The sequence below is a fragment of the Triplophysa dalaica genome, chromosome 13, assembly GCF_015846415.1.
Source record: "Triplophysa dalaica isolate WHDGS20190420 chromosome 13, ASM1584641v1, whole genome shotgun sequence".
Taxonomy (NCBI): Eukaryota; Metazoa; Chordata; class Actinopteri; order Cypriniformes; family Nemacheilidae; genus Triplophysa; species Triplophysa dalaica.
Genome location: NC_079554.1, coordinates 16,222,516 through 16,240,844, shown reverse-complemented (window position 1 = coordinate 16,240,844; position 18,329 = coordinate 16,222,516). Strand labels below are relative to the sequence as shown.

At 41.4% G+C, this 18,329-nt stretch overlaps 2 protein-coding genes across 2 annotated transcripts; both read right to left on the bottom strand.

Moving 5' to 3' along the window:
* Window positions 1-724: 724 nt before the first annotated feature.
* On the bottom strand, window positions 725-3,728 carry LOC130433957 (influenza virus NS1A-binding protein homolog A-like). The gene is made up of 8 exons (XM_056763764.1): window positions 3,593-3,728; window positions 2,964-3,149; window positions 2,646-2,873; window positions 2,430-2,551; window positions 2,209-2,335; window positions 1,993-2,124; window positions 1,691-1,864; window positions 725-1,599 (listed from the first exon to the last, which is right to left on the bottom strand). Exons 1-8 carry the CDS (start codon window positions 3,726-3,728, stop codon window positions 1,343-1,345), a joined length of 1,362 nt encoding a protein of 453 aa, XP_056619742.1. The 3' UTR covers window positions 725-1,342.
* Window positions 3,729-5,616: 1,888 nt separating this feature from the next.
* ivns1abpa (influenza virus NS1A binding protein a) lies at window positions 5,617-17,786 on the bottom strand. Its single transcript, XM_056764166.1, has 15 exons — window positions 17,630-17,786; window positions 12,885-13,136; window positions 12,569-12,703; window positions 11,342-11,511; window positions 11,174-11,249; window positions 10,915-11,088; window positions 10,518-10,643; window positions 8,607-8,714; window positions 8,114-8,240; window positions 7,796-8,023; window positions 7,580-7,701; window positions 7,359-7,485; window positions 7,143-7,274; window positions 6,841-7,014; window positions 5,617-6,749 (listed from the first exon to the last, which is right to left on the bottom strand). Exons 3-15 carry the CDS (start codon window positions 12,677-12,679, stop codon window positions 6,493-6,495), a joined length of 1,932 nt encoding a protein of 643 aa, XP_056620144.1. The 5' UTR covers window positions 12,680-12,703; window positions 12,885-13,136; window positions 17,630-17,786; the 3' UTR covers window positions 5,617-6,492.
* Window positions 17,787-18,329: the final 543 nt, after the last annotated feature.

Below are 18,329 nucleotides of genomic sequence, written 5' to 3'. Positions count from 1 at the left end.
GGTCAGTAGACACTACTTGTCCAAGGCTGTAATTTAGCGGCCTGGCATGCCGGTGTTGTGCACAATGTGGACTCCCTATCAGATTACGACTACGCTAGTAATTGGTTTATTTAATCCAGCACAGTCATTTTTAATATCTGACAGGTTAAATTTTGGAGCAAACTACATCATGTAGCATCGCTGGCTAATTTGATGTAGTTTGACTATCTTGAAATCAACTTTAAAGTCAAATTGCTTCGCTTGCTGTTACACTTTCAAGTGGTTTCTTCCAGAAAACATGACCTAGACTTTGCCTTCACCTCTTCCCATTTAAACCCATTTATAACTAAACCCTAATGTAATCCTACCAAGATAACGTAACGTTAACCCCCAAATTAATCCCACCAGAATTAGGTTTAAGAGATTAAATGTTAAAATGTCAGACTCCACTGAATACATCGTTTCTAGATAAATGAAAAAACAGACATGATTTTGACAGGTTGAATGGTTTATTAGTAAGTAAATATCAGCTCATAGTAACAAATGTGATAGAGATTTATCCCAATTTAGTTTAATGAGAAAACAAATCCTTGGAGCCAAAAGAACTCATCCAAATTAAAGAAAAACAAGATATTTTAGAAAAGGTATCAAGAAACAAGCCTTTTCTCACTTGGGTGAATCTGTCAAAAAACAAACAAATTATCTAAAAAGCATTGAAGCATGGTTGAATATGCATATACTAAACTGGCACTGATTAAAGTTTATTACCTCACAGGTGTTGTGCATCTGCAATCTAATCCATCTATTGGTTACATAGCAGTGTATCAAAAATATAAAAAAGGCCATCTTTAAAGATTGGTTACAGTAATCAGCATCATGGTTGGATGACAAAGAAAAACTAATTCAACCAAAGTCACTTCCTTAAATAGGTTAAGCCAATCGATCCTGTCTTTACATCAGAGATGCTAAAACTTCCCCCGAAAGTAAAAATATTCCAAAGCACTCAATTCAAAAAGGTACACTTGATGTGTAATAAATGTTGGCATTCTTCATAAAACAGGAAAGAAAAATGAAACTAAACAATATATACAACACAAAAAAAATAAAGTATGCAATATGCAAAGGCTTAATGTTGCTTTCAGCAACCCCCAACTGACCACCCCCACCCAAACACTGTAAGAAAAGTCAGCCTCATGGGTGACTTCAATGCAGACCCCCATGAGACCCCATCCCACCCCTCGCACCCTCGTAAACCCGCCCGCTCGCATACATCAAGGACATCACAAAGCACGATTACGTCACTAAGCCTGTTAGTTTGAGTGAGTGCCCCCCTCCCACCCGCCCAGTTTCCCCAGCCCGGCTCTTAGGAATTGGTGAATGCATCTGCACATGGGCTCCATTCGTCTGTTTTAGGGTTGTAGGCCTCGAATGTATTGAGGAAGTCGTTTCCGTCAAAGCCACCGATGGCGTAGATGATGTCATCGAGCATGGTCGCGCCGGCATTGCTGCGTGGCGAGTTCATGCTACCCAGCATCCTCCATTCGTTTCGGGCAGGATCGTAAATTTCAACGCAACGCAGGGCATGAGAGCCATCAAAGCCCCCCACCACATAGAGTTTACCTGAGAGAACAGACATGGGTCACTATTGATAAAGCACTCAACACTCTGTAAATGCCCTGTGATATGAATTGTTGTCTTTTGCTCCGCTTACCTTCATGGACGGCCACTCCGGCTCCTCTGCGGGCTATGTTCATCGGAGCAACAAGGGTCCAGGTGTTGTTTTCTGGATTGTAGCGCTCCACACTATTCAGGCAGTTCCACGACTCTGCTCCTCCAATCACGTACATGAATCCTTCCAACTCGCACACGGCAGCTTGATGCCTCCCTATGAAAGCGACGTTCATGTTGAGAACAGATCCATCTGCCTTTTTAACAATGTATTCCCCACTGTACGCCAATGCCCATAACCACTCTGTTCTAGTGTATTTAGGGATATTTTGAATGTTGACTTACTGATGTTGAATGGGGCACAGCTGGTCCAGGCCTTGCTGACAGGGTCAAAAACATCACAGTTCTTCAGGCCTTTCTGTCCGCACGGATCTGATCCTCCAACGACATACAGCTTGTTGCTCAAAGAGCAGACACCTGCGCAAAGTCAAACATCCATCAGAACTATCTAAACCTACATTGTTATGGTTTGAAGACTTGAGAGCGTCTTATCCTCCTTACCTGCATTGCAGCGGTTAGTTCTGAGCTCTGGCACTTGAGTCCACTCGTCGGTGTTTGGGTTGTAAGTCTCCCCACAACTCAATTCGTCAGAATGGCCATTGGACCCGCCCATCACGTAAAGCTGACCCTGATTGGTTAAAAACACAACAGAACAATTCTTAGCACTTCACAGGCTGAGAACTAGTCTATCCCTAGGTATACATTTAACTGTATGTACAAACCATGAGCACTGCCATCTGAAATCTCGCACGCGGAGTCCTCATCGGGGCGAGGAATGTCCAGCTGTCAGTGTTCAGGTCGTAACATTCCACAGTCCTCAGGCATTCTTCACGGTTGTAACCACCTAAGTACGAGATCATCTTTTAGAACATGTTCTTCTCAAAGTAATAAGAGATACTCTGAGAACCCTCTTGGGACAAATGTGTCTACCCACTGACCTGCAGCAATGAGTCGACCGTTCAAAGCAGCAGTGCCCAGGCCTGAGCGAGCATAGTGCATGGGTGCCAGCAGCTTATCCGGCTCTTCCTCCAGAGCCTGACTGTCAAAGCTCATGCTTTTGGTTAGACAAGGGGTGGCCGAGGGCGAGGCCTGAGGACTGCTGCGTCCATGTAGAAAGATCACACACAGCACGCCATTCAACACAGCCAGACACAGGTACGTGTGGTCTAAAAGGAGAAAAGTAAGCATGTGATCAATTGTGAACATTTGTGCCAACTTTAAACACATTTTTATGATCTGAAGGTGTGCAGACGTACTGGTGGTCTTCTCCGAAGCGATGTATTTCCATTCTTGCTTGCAGGGATGTTTGGTGGAGCCAGGGGAGAGGCTGCCAGAGGAGCTGGTGCTCAGCTGTCGGTGTACATTCTCACGTGGGGGCTTCTTCTGCAAAGGCACAGTGCAGCTACAGACTCCGTGCCCATGGTCCACACAAATACAACCTCACACAAACCCAGACTAGGTGTATGCCCAACTCAGCATTTTACCAGTTCTGATGGCTGCATCAGATTAAACTAATGTATTGGTAATCTAACCCAATGGAAAGCCACACTATAAGCAGTCCATAGTTCCACTCAATCACACACAAACATTTGTATTAACTTGATTTTGATTTTAAAGCGATACAACATTTAAAAATTTAAGAAAAACAATTATTGTTTGATTGAAAACAGTGTGTGCTTACATAAGACAGTATTGTGATATTTTAGAAAGCAGTAACATAATGAAATCTTAATATAGTTAGTAATAAAGTTTAAATGCTTTCTTATAAATATTTGTTCCCCAATTTCTTTCACATGATGTTTTAAGTGTATTAGTAGTTGTTTGATGAGGGACATTCATTTTTTCAGTCTGTGCTTAGAAACGTAGTTCTTAGAAAAGTGGTGACCTGGAGTTTTTGTGTCCTCAGGGAAAAGCTGCGTGTGGGTGGTGCGCAGCTGTCTGAACTTAGTGCAAATCTGGATCACTGTGCTGCTTCTTTGAGCTCGTGGACCTGATTTACCTCCCAAGTCCCAACACTCCATGTTTGGACCCATCTACAAAAAAGCTCCTCGCATTTGACCATCCTGGTTTTGGATTGTAGACTGTCTTCTGATGTCATAACCTGATACAAACATATGTGATGGTTACACCGCATAGTTGCAATATTTTTTTAAATATATTTTATTATTTATCAAGCTGTGATTTATAACGTTTTTGATTGCTTACGGATAGGATAGTACACCCAAAGATGAAAATTCTGTTATCATTCATGTCATCATTTCAAACCTGTATGACATTCTTCCGGAAAACACCCCAAAATATATATTTTGAAGAATGTGGGTAAAAATATTTTCTTTTGTGTTCTGCAGAATAATATTTGAAATGACAAGAGGTTATAATGATGACAAGATTTCATTTTTGGGTGAACTATCCCTTTAAGTAATACAGGCCTTGGTTGTACAACTTGCATTGTTTTAGAGAAAAAATGAGCGATTTTATTCATTACAGGAATGGGAAGAATTGCTTAATCCCTATGCCACTCCGTTCAAAAATCTACTGACATCTAAAAGCTGTTATGGCAACTGGTCATTATTGCATGGGGTTAGAAGCAAATATGTTACCTAATGATACTGTCTCACACACTGCATTGCTCATCAGGTCTTTGAGGCCTTCCGTAATTATATTAGTTACATGTCAAAATCTGCTTTCCTGGGCGTCACTCAGGAAACTATCTTGATATTGTTTCTCTGTTTGTTCTGTTCAGAGCTTTTCATTCTGCTACTGCTGATGATGCAATCCCAGCATATAAACCTCAGCACCATAAATTATATCTGTTCCTTTGTTGAATATTCTCTTGTTTCATTCCTAATCATTTACAGTTTCTTTAAAAAGGAGCTGAATCTATTGTGTGAATCAGTGTGGGGAGAAAATGCAAAAGATATTAAATACTCCTCACCTTAGATTGTAAACATGGGCCTATTCAGATATGCAAGAATGATTTTTTACGTTTTGACTTGTAATTTTTTTTTTTGTATTAAAGTGTGAATAGAAAAGTTATATATTTTCTTTACGGCTGTTTGCATTTTGATTAAAACAGTACATTGTTAATGACATGTATATGTCCTTTTTTGTCACACGTATCTGAGGATGTTAATCTGGGTTTCTGGTTTGTACTGTGACATCACTATTTAAGAGGCTTTACAGGATTATGGGAACGGGAATGTGATCCGCAAGGAGATTAGATCGACACTCGGTGATGTGTGATACATAAATTCATATGGGTAATCGAGGACATGGACCATGATTAGAAATTTAAGGGTTTTTTTCTCGATTAATTTTTAATTCAGTTACAGACAAGAATTTTGAATGTAATATACAGAATATATCTGATTACGTTTATTGATGAAGCACTTGTTTTTAACAGTCCTTTTGTCAGCTGTCTAAATCACAGCTGTAACCTGAAAGGTCAGTAGACACTACTTGTCCAAGGCTGTAATTTAGCGGCCTGGCATGCCGGTGTTGTGCACAATGTGGACTCCCTATCAGATTACGACTACGCTAGTAATTGGTTTATTTAATCCAGCACAGTCATTTTTAATATCTGACAGGTTAAATTTTGGAGCAAACTACATCATGTAGCATCGCTGGCTAATTTGATGTAGTTTGACTATCTTGAAATCAACTTTAAAGTCAAATTGCTTCGCTTGCTGTTACACTTTCAAGTGGTTTCTTCCAGAAAACATGACCTAGACTTTGCCTTCACCTCTTCCCATTTAAACCCATTTATAACTAAACCCTAATGTAATCCTACCAAGATAACGTAACGTTAACCCCCAAATTAATCCCACCAGAATTAGGTTTAAGAGATTAAATGTTAAAATGTCAGACTCCACTGAATACATCGTTTCTAGATAAATGAAAAAACAGACATGATTTTGACAGGTTGAATGGTTTATTAGTAAGGAAATATCAGCTCATAGTAACAAATGTGATAGAGATTTATCCCAATTTAGTTTAATGAGAAAACAAATCCTTGGAGCCAAAAGAACTCATCCAAATTAAAGAAAAACAAGATATTTTAGAAAAGGTATCAAGAAACAAGCCTTTTCTCACTTGGGTGAATCTGTCAAAAAACAAACAAATTATCTAAAAAGCATTGAAGCATGGTTGAATATGCATATACTAAACTGGCACTGATTAAAGTTTATTACCTCACAGGTGTTGTGCATCTGCAATCTAATCCATCTATTGGTTACATAGCAGTGTATCAAAAATATAAAAAAGGCCATCTTTAAAGATTGGTTACAGTAATCAGCATCATGGTTGGATGACAAAGAAAAACTAATTCAACCAAAGTCACTTCCTTAAATAGGTTAAGCCAATCGATCCTGTCTTTACATCAGAGATGCTAAAACTTCCCCCGAAAGTAAAAATATTCCAAAGCACTCAATTCAAAAAGGTACACTTGATGTGTAATAAATGTTGGCATTCTTCATAAAACAGGAAAGAAAAATGAAACTAAACAATATATACAACACAAAAAAAATAAAGTATGCAATATGCAAAGGCTTAATGTTGCTTTCAGCAACCCCCAACTGACCACCCCCACCCAAACACTGTAAGAAAAGTCAGCCTCATGGGTGACTTCAATGCAGACCCCCATGAGACCCCATCCCACCCCTCGCACCCTCGTAAACCCGCCCGCTCGCATACATCAAGGACATCACAAAGCACGATTACGTCACTAAGCCTGTTAGTTTGAGTGAGTGCCCCCCTCCCACCCGCCCAGTTTCCCCAGCCCGGCTCTTAGGAATTGGTGAATGCATCTGCACATGGGCTCCATTCGTCTGTTTTAGGGTTGTAGGCCTCGAATGTATTGAGGAAGTCGTTTCCGTCAAAGCCACCGATGGCGTAGATGATGTCATCGAGCATGGTCGCGCCGGCATTGCTGCGTGGCGAGTTCATGCTACCCAGCATCCTCCATTCGTTTCGGGCAGGATCGTAAATTTCAACGCAACGCAGGGCATGAGAGCCATCAAAGCCCCCCACCACATAGAGTTTACCTGAGAGAACAGACATGGGTCACTATTGATAAAGCACTCAACACTCTGTAAATGCCCTGTGATATGAATTGTTGTCTTTTGCTCCGCTTACCTTCATGGACGGCCACTCCGGCTCCTCTGCGGGCTATGTTCATCGGAGCAACAAGGGTCCAGGTGTTGTTTTCTGGATTGTAGCGCTCCACACTATTCAGGCAGTTCCACGACTCTGCTCCTCCAATCACGTACATGAATCCTTCCAACTCGCACACGGCAGCTTGATGCCTCCCTATGAAAGCGACGTTCATGTTGAGAACAGATCCATCTGCCTTTTTAACAATGTATTCCCCACTGTACGCCAATGCCCATAACCACTCTGTTCTAGTGTATTTAGGGATATTTTGAATGTTGACTTACTGATGTTGAATGGGGCACAGCTGGTCCAGGCCTTGCTGACAGGGTCAAAAACATCACAGTTCTTCAGGCCTTTCTGTCCGCACGGATCTGATCCTCCAACGACATACAGCTTGTTGCTCAAAGAGCAGACACCTGCGCAAAGTCAAACATCCATCAGAACTATCTAAACCTACATTGTTATGGTTTGAAGACTTGAGAGCGTCTTATCCTCCTTACCTGCATTGCAGCGGTTAGTTCTGAGCTCTGGCACTTGAGTCCACTCGTCGGTGTTTGGGTTGTAAGTCTCCCCACAACTCAATTCGTCAGAATGGCCATTGGACCCGCCCATCACGTAAAGCTGACCCTGATTGGTTAAAAACACAACAGAACAATTCTTAGCACTTCACAGGCTGAGAACTAGTCTATCCCTAGGTATACATTTAACTGTATGTACAAACCATGAGCACTGCCATCTGAAATCTCGCACGCGGAGTCCTCATCGGGGCGAGGAATGTCCAGCTGTCAGTGTTCAGGTCGTAACATTCCACAGTCCTCAGGCATTCTTCACGGTTGTAACCACCTAAGTACGAGATCATCTTTTAGAACATGTTCTTCTCAAAGTAATAAGAGATACTCTGAGAACCCTCTTGGGACAAATGTGTCTACCCACTGACCTGCAGCAATGAGTCGACCGTTCAAAGCAGCAGTGCCCAGGCCTGAGCGAGCATAGTGCATGGGTGCCAGCAGCTTATCCGGCTCTTCCTCCAGAGCCTGACTGTCAAAGCTCATGCTTTTGGTTAGACAAGGGGTGGCCGAGGGCGAGGCCTGAGGACTGCTGCGTCCATGTAGAAAGATCACACACAGCACGCCATTCAACACAGCCAGACACAGGTACGTGTGGTCTAAAAGGAGAAAAGTAAGCATGTGATCAATTGTGAACATTTGTGCCAACTTTAAACACATTTTTATGATCTGAAGGTGTGCAGACGTACTGGTGGTCTTCTCCGAAGCGATGTATTTCCATTCTTGCTTGCAGGGATGTTTGGTGGAGCCAGGGGAGAGGCTGCCAGAGGAGCTGGTGCTCAGCTGTCGGTGTACATTCTCACGTGGGGGCTTCTTCTGCAAAGGCACAGTGCAGCTACAGACTCCGTGCCCATGGTCCACACAAATACAACCTCACACAAACCCAGACTAGGTGTATGCCCAACTCAGCATTTTACCAGTTCTGATGGCTGCATCAGATTAAACTAATGTATTGGTAATCTAACCCAATGGAAAGCCACACTATAAGCAGTCCATAGTTCCACTCAATCACACACAAACACACACTAGGCTGAGGTCAAACACCCATCATGTCTGGCTCACCAGCCCAGCACAACAAAGAAGCTCCTTGGCCAGAACTAAACTTAAATCTCAAAAGCAGGTCTGAGTTTACTACGACCTGCTGCGGTCCAGCCTGAGAAGAGCTCGGCGCTGGTTGTGTACCTGCACAAACTGGATGTGGTCATCCTCAGTGCCGAACACCTCAGCCTGCCCGTCAAGCAGGCTCCCATCGAGCAGCTTGTGATCAGCCGAATAGTACAGCGTTTGCACCTGCAAAACACACAGCGACAATAGAACCCATGTGGCTGTCTTCCATGACAACAGAGCACCCAATTACGTGGGAAAAGGAAGGTTAAGAAGAGGGGTGCCGTTCCACTTCTTCGCCGCCGATCTGCAAGGCGCTGGTGAAAAAGCTTCTTTAAGAACAGAACATACTGTCGCTTCAGCATCGGATTCTGGATGGGGATATTTCAAAAGTTCTTCAGCCCTTCTGGCCAATGTTTGCTCTGTAAATTGCAGATTCGGGATCACAATACAGTTCACCACAAAGGATCGCAGGAAACTTCAATTGTCAGTTTGGAGAAGGAAATAAGAAAAAACAAGCGGCGTCAACGCATTTAGCTGTCATTCTGCTGCCATCTTCACAGCTGAGGAGGTTAGTCAAGTCAGACGTCATCACACAAACTCTGGGTGAGCCGTTTTGACATTTAACAGCTCGATTTGAAAAATGCTCTTGGCTCACGTATAAGCTTAAAGAAGTCATTTCGAAACAAAGGAAAAATACAAAAATTTTGAAACAAGCCATTAAATAAACTCAATAAATAAAACTTCAGTGAATGCTTAGAGAATGGAAATAAGATTTTGGGGTATTTGGGTATTGGCTCTGTCAATATGTGTATGGAATCTTGTTAGAAAGTCTTTGCATCATGTCTAAATGTTTGTCCAAAAAATGTGTTGGCATAAATTGCAATGCACTGCTTAAAATAACGCCTCGATCAATCAAATTAAAAATGGGTCACTTTTATGTGTAAAGTTCATCTTATATTGAGTTTCCATTACTGTAACTTTAAAGTATACTGTACGTGTCCGTACCTAGTGGGAATATGGCTGAAAATAAATGAAACAAGGAACCGATTTTAGAAGAGTCATCAAGCTTCAATCAGTTTCCACTTCCTTTAACACACTGAAGGTGCGGTCACAAAGCCTTTAAAGGACGATGGCTTACTTCCATTCTTTCATTTGAACATAATCTGGAAACTTATAGTGGTGTAAATATAAAGTCTGTCTCTTCTTCATAATTCATGAATTTTAAATAAAAGGGATATGTACTTACATAACTACATTAAAATGTGATTTTGGAGAGTTCGGCAGAAGGCCCCTCTATGGGTCCTAAATAGGGAATTTGCAGTGTTCGGATAGTTATTCCCAAGTGTCAATTTAGGTAAGTGTACTGTTGTTAGTGCATTTTATTAGCAGATGAGAGCCTAGCGCTTGTCCCACCACGGTTCCCTCTTTTTGTAATTTGCATTCTTTTCATTGACTCTTTACCCTGGAAGGCCCCAGTCTTGGTTTTCTTCAGTCTTGTGAGAATCTTGCTGATGTTTGCTCTAATAAACCTAAGGAGAGATAAATCAGCGGGGAGGAAGAACTGTTAGTGCTGGTTCCCAGAGCACAAATACAAACTCATACACCTGCTTAAAAAAAGAGAGATATCACTGAGAAGGCAACATGCCAATTCACTCTCTGCGAGTGTTTCAAACAGAACGGCTTCTGTACAGCGCTGAGCAATCAGGAGGCTTTAAGTTCTGCTCACCTGGACTAACCACTCGCCTGTGCAGAGGGTGTAAGAGCCCCGTTCTGTACCTAAATGTATATACTTAAAAACCCGGGGTGATTTGCGAGTGACGGGGAGAGGAAACAAAAAATATGGAAGGCAGAGAGAACAAAACCGACCGACCTCTACCGTTAGGATGGCTGGTGTGAGCGGACCTGTTAAATCTGTGAATGGGATGAAATACGAGGGGAAAGGGGAGGGAAAGGAGAGCAGAGCTCACAGCGGAGGGCACTACTGACCTCCTCCATCAGTCGCTCCAGCGGTTCGCCGTTTTCCCACAGGCTGCGCTGAACCCAGCCAATCACCTTCGAGTAAAGCTTTCCATTGCTAGGCAAGGACAGGTTATCTTCCAGCATCACCTCCAACTATAAACACAAAATGAATATGATGTTTACCACAAATGCATTAGTCAAACCGAAGAAAAAATACTAGAGCTAGTAGGTTGGTGGCTCCGGTTTCTGAAGAGCCCCTAAATGTTTAGATAACCCTCCTGTTGAATCAACTCATCGCCTGCTTGGTTGACAACTGAACTGGTGTGTCCGATAACTGAACATCTAAAACACGTTCTGTTGGGGGTCTTCCTAAAACAGGGTTTTAACCCACCACAGCAGATGATCAAAGACGTTAAGCTCTAACCTTAAGGCGTGGGAGCTTGAGGAAATCCTCTTGCTCAGACATCTCCAGAAGATGCTCCTGGATATAGCTGTCAATCTTGTTCAGCAAACGTGCATCTCCCATGCAGCTGGCAAAATTGCGATAGGAGATGGCACTCTGGGAATCCATCTTGGAGAGAAGGTAGTCACCACAGATCTGCAAGAAAGTTCAAACAAGTCAGCAAGGGCTGTATATCAAGTAAAACACATGCACAATGACTGGTAGAAAATGCAAGTCCTACCTGCTTCACACGGTCCATTTTGAGTCGTTTAGCAGCAGAGTAAACCTCTTTAACAAGCTCCTTATCTGCCTTTAACCTGCAGAGAGCAACATTGGCATACTGGTCAGTAACATATCTCTTTGGCTTCCTGTAACTTGTGTTTCTATATCTTGTGTATTTATCTCTTACTGGGCAGTGTAAGCATAGTTAAGAAGGATCTCCACAGCCTCAGGGTCCAAATCTTCAAACTTCACATGGGAGATGCCATGAGGCTCCAGGTCACTGTTAAAGATCTCAAACAGGTATGGACTGCAGCAGGCCAGCACAGCCCGATGAGCCATCAACTCATGACCACATACCTGCAAGGGTTAAAGGGCAAAGGTTAACCCATCTCTATGATGACACCATGACAAAGGTACGTTCCATTTACAAAATTGCAAACTGAAAAGCTTGAAAAACTAGATTTAGTTTCGCTAGTTGACCTGGGCTAAACTAACTAAACTCCAAATGGTATTCTATGGGTTTGTTAGGTTTCTGAGGAGTTTGTTAATTTTATACTTTGTCAAGCAAAAACTACATCTGTAATTAAGGCTGCACGATATATCGTTTTAGCATCGATATCGCGATGTACGCATGCGCAATAGTCACATCGCACAAGGTGCTATGCAGGGAAAAATTTTTTTCTATATTTGCCTGATATAAAGTAATGAATTCTGAATTATGGGTGCTTTTTTTTTTTACAAAGCACATGTTGTTGCTTCACGTTTTTGACACGCAGCCTTTGCATGCGTGCGCATGACGAAATGAGCGAGGAACGGGAGAAAAGCACCGAAATGGACGACTTGGTCGCAAAAAGAAGCGCATCGTCAATTATTTGGAAATATTTTGGCTACAGAAAGGATGATGTTGACCAAAAACAGGTACTTTGTCGGGAGTGCCGTGCACAACACGCGGAAACACAACTAATTTGTTTGATCATTTAAGTCGGCACCACAGAGCTCTGTATGACGAGTGCAAAGCCAGATCTGATTGCCGTCCAAAGCAAAAAACTATTCCGGATGCGTTTGCCAGTGTTACACCATATGCGAAGGGTTCCAAGCAGTTCTGTACTTCTACACATCGCAATATATATCGCAGAAGAAAAAAATATCGCAATGTACGTTTTTTTCAATATCGTGCAGCCCTATCTGTAATGGAACTACAATATCTAAACGCTTCCTTTGAGCCTTTGAAACATTCAGAATATAAAGAGTTTTATTTTGTCTGGTAAAAAATGTCACTTGGCATAAGGCCATTTGAAATTCCAGGAGCTGCGTCTGATGAACCAAACTCTTCCCTGCCTCACGTTTCAACAGTGATCAACACCCACGGCACATCTATTACAACAGAGAATAACGTTAAAAAAGTGCATGTTACCTGAAGTCTCACATCACAGAACTGGCCGTTCTTTCTAAGGGCGTTCATCTTGGCCACGGTGGAATCCAGGAAACTTTCGTCCTCAAATATCAAATATCCGTTGGGAATCATTTTTGCTTGTTTTGGAAATTAAGCCTTTGTAAAAGTGAAACATAAGGCATGTGTGAGTTGGATACGTCAAAACACCCTGATCTTTTAAGTGTGGCTCAGCATAAATACACATGATATGGAGCTGGTCATAAAGCATTCAGTCTGCATCACTACAAATCCAACCTATACGCTCCAAACAACAAGCATGTATAAATAATGTGCTTACTTAATACTAAATGACGTACGTCTTGGAGATAGTTTTCAAAAAGCTGTAAAAAGCACAAGTGAAGCTGAGCCAGGAATGGGAGTGCCTAGGTCTTCCTTCACTACGTTGTGGTGTTAAAGGCAATGCCAGCGGGCACGGCAAGGGGGGCAGAGGTGACTCAAACTCTCAGGCTTAGAGTGACTGCAATCAAGTCCTCGGGTGTCCCGTTGGCTATAGACTCAAACCTTTTCTGTGTTGATTGTGCATTATAACCTGCAAGACAAACAAACAAACAAGGGGTTACGATGACAGCGCATTATCTCTGGAACAATGATCACATCAATGACCCACAACCCAATCAAACAACTAACCGTGACGTAATATAAACAACAATCACAGCTCAAGGGCAAAAAGGCTACCAGCGAGACCGTCTCGGCTTTAAGGTATTGATGATTTATAGAGCTAAACACGTGTCTCATCCATGATGAGCGCTTACTCCTGCAGCACACAGCGTTCAAATTAATCCAAGCTTAAGCAAACATAAGTCGGAAGCTTCGTCTTGATGCACACTTCAACCCTTCCATCACCTCTCCTGCGGTCAGTCCTGCTCGCCTTTTCATAACCCCAGCATAAAAATTCCCTCCATCCTCCTCCCGCTAACCACATGGCTGACACACCCATACGCTTCTGTAATTTTCCACAGGTCTCTTTCAGCCAGCAGATGGCCCACTTTAAGGGTGGAGGATGGTCACAAAGCCAACAAATCACGGAGGAATTTTGATGGATTTATCACCTTCCCACAATGAGATGACAGCTGTGTGGGGACGAAAAAACGAAATGAAAACAAACAAGATTCAGTGTGTGGAATTCCCACGCTTTACATAAAAAAACCTGCTGGTGTTTTTCCACTCTCACAGTTCAGCCACACATTTCAAGATGGACAGTGGTGGCTTTTCAGTAATCCACCCAGCATTACTTGCTCTAACCGGTCTAGGTTTATGGAAACCTTAACACGTTAATTTTACGCATAACACTATTACGGCAAGTCTCAATTGTCCACCAATCCATCAAGCTGGTGGCCTTAATCTGAGAGCGAATGGTCAACCTGGAGAGGAATCAGGAACTGATCATGTTAACCAGAGGCCAGACAATAGTCAATGCGGTTGGTCGACTAGACTCTATTGTGTGCTGTCAACCAGAACATCTTTATGCAATTATTGACAAGAGACAATGTTACAAAGAAAAGACACATTGAAATGTGGAGTGATGGAAAAACACATTGAAAGAGGGTTTTGTGTGTGCTATTCTTTTAATACCCTCTGGCATGCAGTTAACAGCATGCTCAGAAAGTTAGCGTGGGTCTGACAGCAGACAAAAGAGAGGGGGCAACACACAGCAACAGTTGTTCTATTAAAGGGATAGTTCAGCCAAAAACTCAAATTTTCCGTTTATTTACTCACCCTCAGGCCATCCAAGATGTAGGTGACTTTTTTTTGAGTAGAACCATAAAGAAGATTGTTTGGTAAATCCGCAGCCCTCTCTGCTTCATATAATGGGAGTATATGCGGTCCGCGGTTCTAAGAGTTCCTAAAGCAAATAATTTCAAAAAGCGGCTCCTGGCGACATGTGGACGTTTCATGAAGTGACTCGCTGGATATTTTCATATATTTTAACATCATTTTTAATAATATAAGCCATACTGTAGAGCCTCAACACTCCCTTTCTGCAGGTGGCGCTAAACGTACCAGGCGCTGTTACGCCATCCGCCACCAAATACTACAGAAGAAGATTGCGATCATGTGCAGCGGCTGCACATTATGGCTAATATTATTAAAAATGACGTTCAGTTTTATAAAAATATCAAATGATTTTCTTCACAAAACGACAACATTTCGCCAGGAGCAGAATTTTGTGCTTTAGGAACTCTTAGACAGGTGGACCCCATAGACTCCCATTATATGAAGCAGAGAGTGCTGCGGATTTACTGAACATTCTTCTTTATGGTTCTACTCAAGAATATGTCACCTACATCTCGGATGGCCTGAGGGCAAGTAAATAAACGGCAAATTTGAGTTTTTAGCTGAACTATCCCTTTAACTTTGTAGCCATCCTAAACAGATAACCCAGATTGACCAACAATTTATTGTATCGCTTAAGGCCAAAAAGAATTTGAAGAGGATCCTTGCATGGAATCCTAAATTGATCTAACAGCTACACTATATCTAACCCACGACCAATGGCAGTATGCGTATGAAATTGTTTCAGTATGTCATAAGACTCAGCTTTTGCAAGTCACAGGGATATCTGTGAAAGTACATTACTCAGTGTCACATGTTTACACCCTTCCAAGCATTTACGTTTATTTATCCAAGGCCTTTTTAAATGTATTAGAAGTGTTTATCTTATCAATACATGTGTTCCCTGGAAACCCTTGCCGTGACCTTGGCATTGTTGCACAGCATGCTCGGAGCCTGCCAGTTGAGTCTCGGCCATCTAGGGCAACTAATAAGGTCTAACATTCAGTTCTTATTAAATCAGCAAATTCCCTTGTGTACCTTTGAGCTATTCAAGGCCTTTGCATAAATGATAAATGTATGAATCTACATTAAAAGAATAGAAAGGGCAGTGGGTGAGGAAACAGCGCAGGTGCATTTTAAAACTAAGAAATAATGTTTTGATCCAACCAAACACAATTGCGAAAGACTGTAAAACAATAACTGTGAAAATGTATAATACGAAGTTTATATAACATTTGGAAAAACGTGTGTTTCTCTGTCTAACGGAGTACAGACTGCACTTTCCAATACAGCATAAACCCACAGACTGAGGCTATGTCAGAGCCTGTTATGTAATGAAAAAAATGAAACTCCTTATTAAAATGATGGGATAAAAAATTATTACGTAATTTTTTAACATTATCACGATAATTTCTTTTCAGAATGTGTTTTTTTATATTCTTAGAATATTTTTAGCTGCTCTCTGAACTATATCAAAATCAAGAGGGACAAAGCATTTAAAGCTTTAGCTATTACAGAATGCTGTTCTTATCTCAAATTTTAAATGGGAGAACACATTTTATAAATTGAACTAACAAAGCAACACACATGACCTCCCGCATGAGAACACTGTGGAAAATGGAATAATCCTTTACTATGGGCAGAAGAAAAAAATCAAACGGAGAGCGCACAGATTTATTCACATGGATCAACAAAGAAATGTCAGGATCAGAATGTCAGAATCGATGACATTTTATCATGTTAAACGTCTTTAGATGATTCTCAATAATCACAGCATGCAACAGAAGCAGAGTGATGTAGTTAATGATATGTACATAGCGGAGCAGTGATCCCAAAAAAGGGACAAGAGACCATGTATTGGCTTTCTGCAATCTTCGCAAAACGTTACAAATGTGTCCAAAGTCTTTGCCAACATCAGAAAACAGCATCTATGATTTTGTTTTACAAATAATGAAAGTACACGAGCAAAGGTCAAAGATTGATGAGTTTGTCATTTGCTAAACACATTTCCCTGACAAATGAAGCTCTGGGCTATGCGATTATGTCACCTATAGGTCGATGTGTCTATTGTGAAACAGAAACAGCTTCTAGGTAAGTGAAATTACATCCTGGAGATTTCATGTGTATGATACAAAGCGTAAATGTGATGCATTTTGTTGTACGAGTTGGGACCGAACAGATATGATCGCATGTGAGTGTTAGGTTCATATGTAGAGAGGAATGTAGCACATAAAATAAGGCAATGTCAAGCAAGAAAGTGATTTTTTGAAAATGCCCTTAAATATAAATCAAGGTTTTAAAATCATATGTTATAATTTCTAAATAATAGACATGAGCATCAAGGCAAGAATAAAAAAAAATCAAGGTACGAGATATATTACGTTAAACGGCGATGCGAAATGGATTTAATGAATTTGTGACCGCCCCAACACATTCCGCGAATGCTGATTGGCCAGCAATTCTAATCCGAGCGCTGCTATTGGCCAAGTCATGAGTCCATCAATACACATCGAAGACGTGCCACTTTTCCCGCACAATGAGGCTTGCATCATCATCAGAAGAAGGATCTCTACCCCTCGCCAAAATCTAATGTAAAATCCCAAACTAGGTCAGTGGGACCTGGCCGATATTTTTCTCACTTCTTACAAAACATCTGTTAGAGGATAAAACGGACGATCTGCGTCAAAATCCACGAACACTGCTTTCAACGAAACACAACGGCAACCATTAACCTTGAAAAATCGTACCGTGCTGGTTTTCACTCATTTATACAAAGTCGTATTTGTTTTCCCTCCAAGGAATTTTGACACGATGGTATAAAGATGCATTTTGCTACGATTCAATGTATTATAAACGTCATTATCAGACATGGACAATCGATGTTCTTAGTATATATTGCATTAACGTTATATTAAACCCGGGCTGTTTATTTACATCGTACTACATTGAAATTGTGCCGTCTATGTATATTATTGGATACCGATAACGGTTAAATATCCGTTTGGAGCACACAGTTCACACATTAAACCCATGCGAGTATTTTATATAATCAATATCAATAAAGTTAGACATTATTAGAAGGTTGCAGAGCATCATTAAGGTAATCGCATCAATTAATACACACATATAAGTGGCAACACATGTAACGTTAACGCAAAACAGCCATCGTCATGTGAAAGACCTAAACCAGGGAACGCACGAGACTCAAAGCTTCACACGTTATCCATCAATTCTCCATGGCAGTCTTACCTGATCTGTTTGACAGTGGACGATTGTAGACATATTTAAGGTAAATTCAGAGCCGTTGGTTGTGGATATTGCAAAAGCAATCGATGTGGCACGTTTCTGCGTCCGTACAGCCCTTTAAGGTTACGCTACTTTAATATAAAAGCTCGAGCTAGCAATGACGCTGGAGAGCACGCGCTTAACAAATGCCACGCCACGGGGCTGTCTCTTGGCGTGACGTCAGACCCGAGCCCCGCCTGCGGAAAAGTACCAAAGGTTGGGCCTTTGAGTGGGGCTGAAAACTGATAAAATAATGGGGTAGATGCATCTTTTTCTCAAATATCATGGCGGTACATTTTTACAATTTTCTTCTTTCTTCTGTGATTTGATCGCCGGTAATTATAACTACAGTTATTTCAGCTTTTAGTTAATTATAAATACAGTTATTTCAGCTTTTAGTTAACGAAACCATCACAGGAATTGTAATGTATACATTGAGATTTGTATTGGTTTTAATGGAAACTATGACGTCTCTGTGCGCCTCGTGTTGGATTTACTTGGTGCAATGTCATCTGTTGAATGAAAACCAAAACGTCATTACACACTACTGGAATAAGCCCCAAAACACACTACTACATGTCTTTATAATGTTATTGTACATAACCATCTCATATAATATTGCACCCCTTTTATCAAAATTAAAGAACACTGTATCCATCATAAC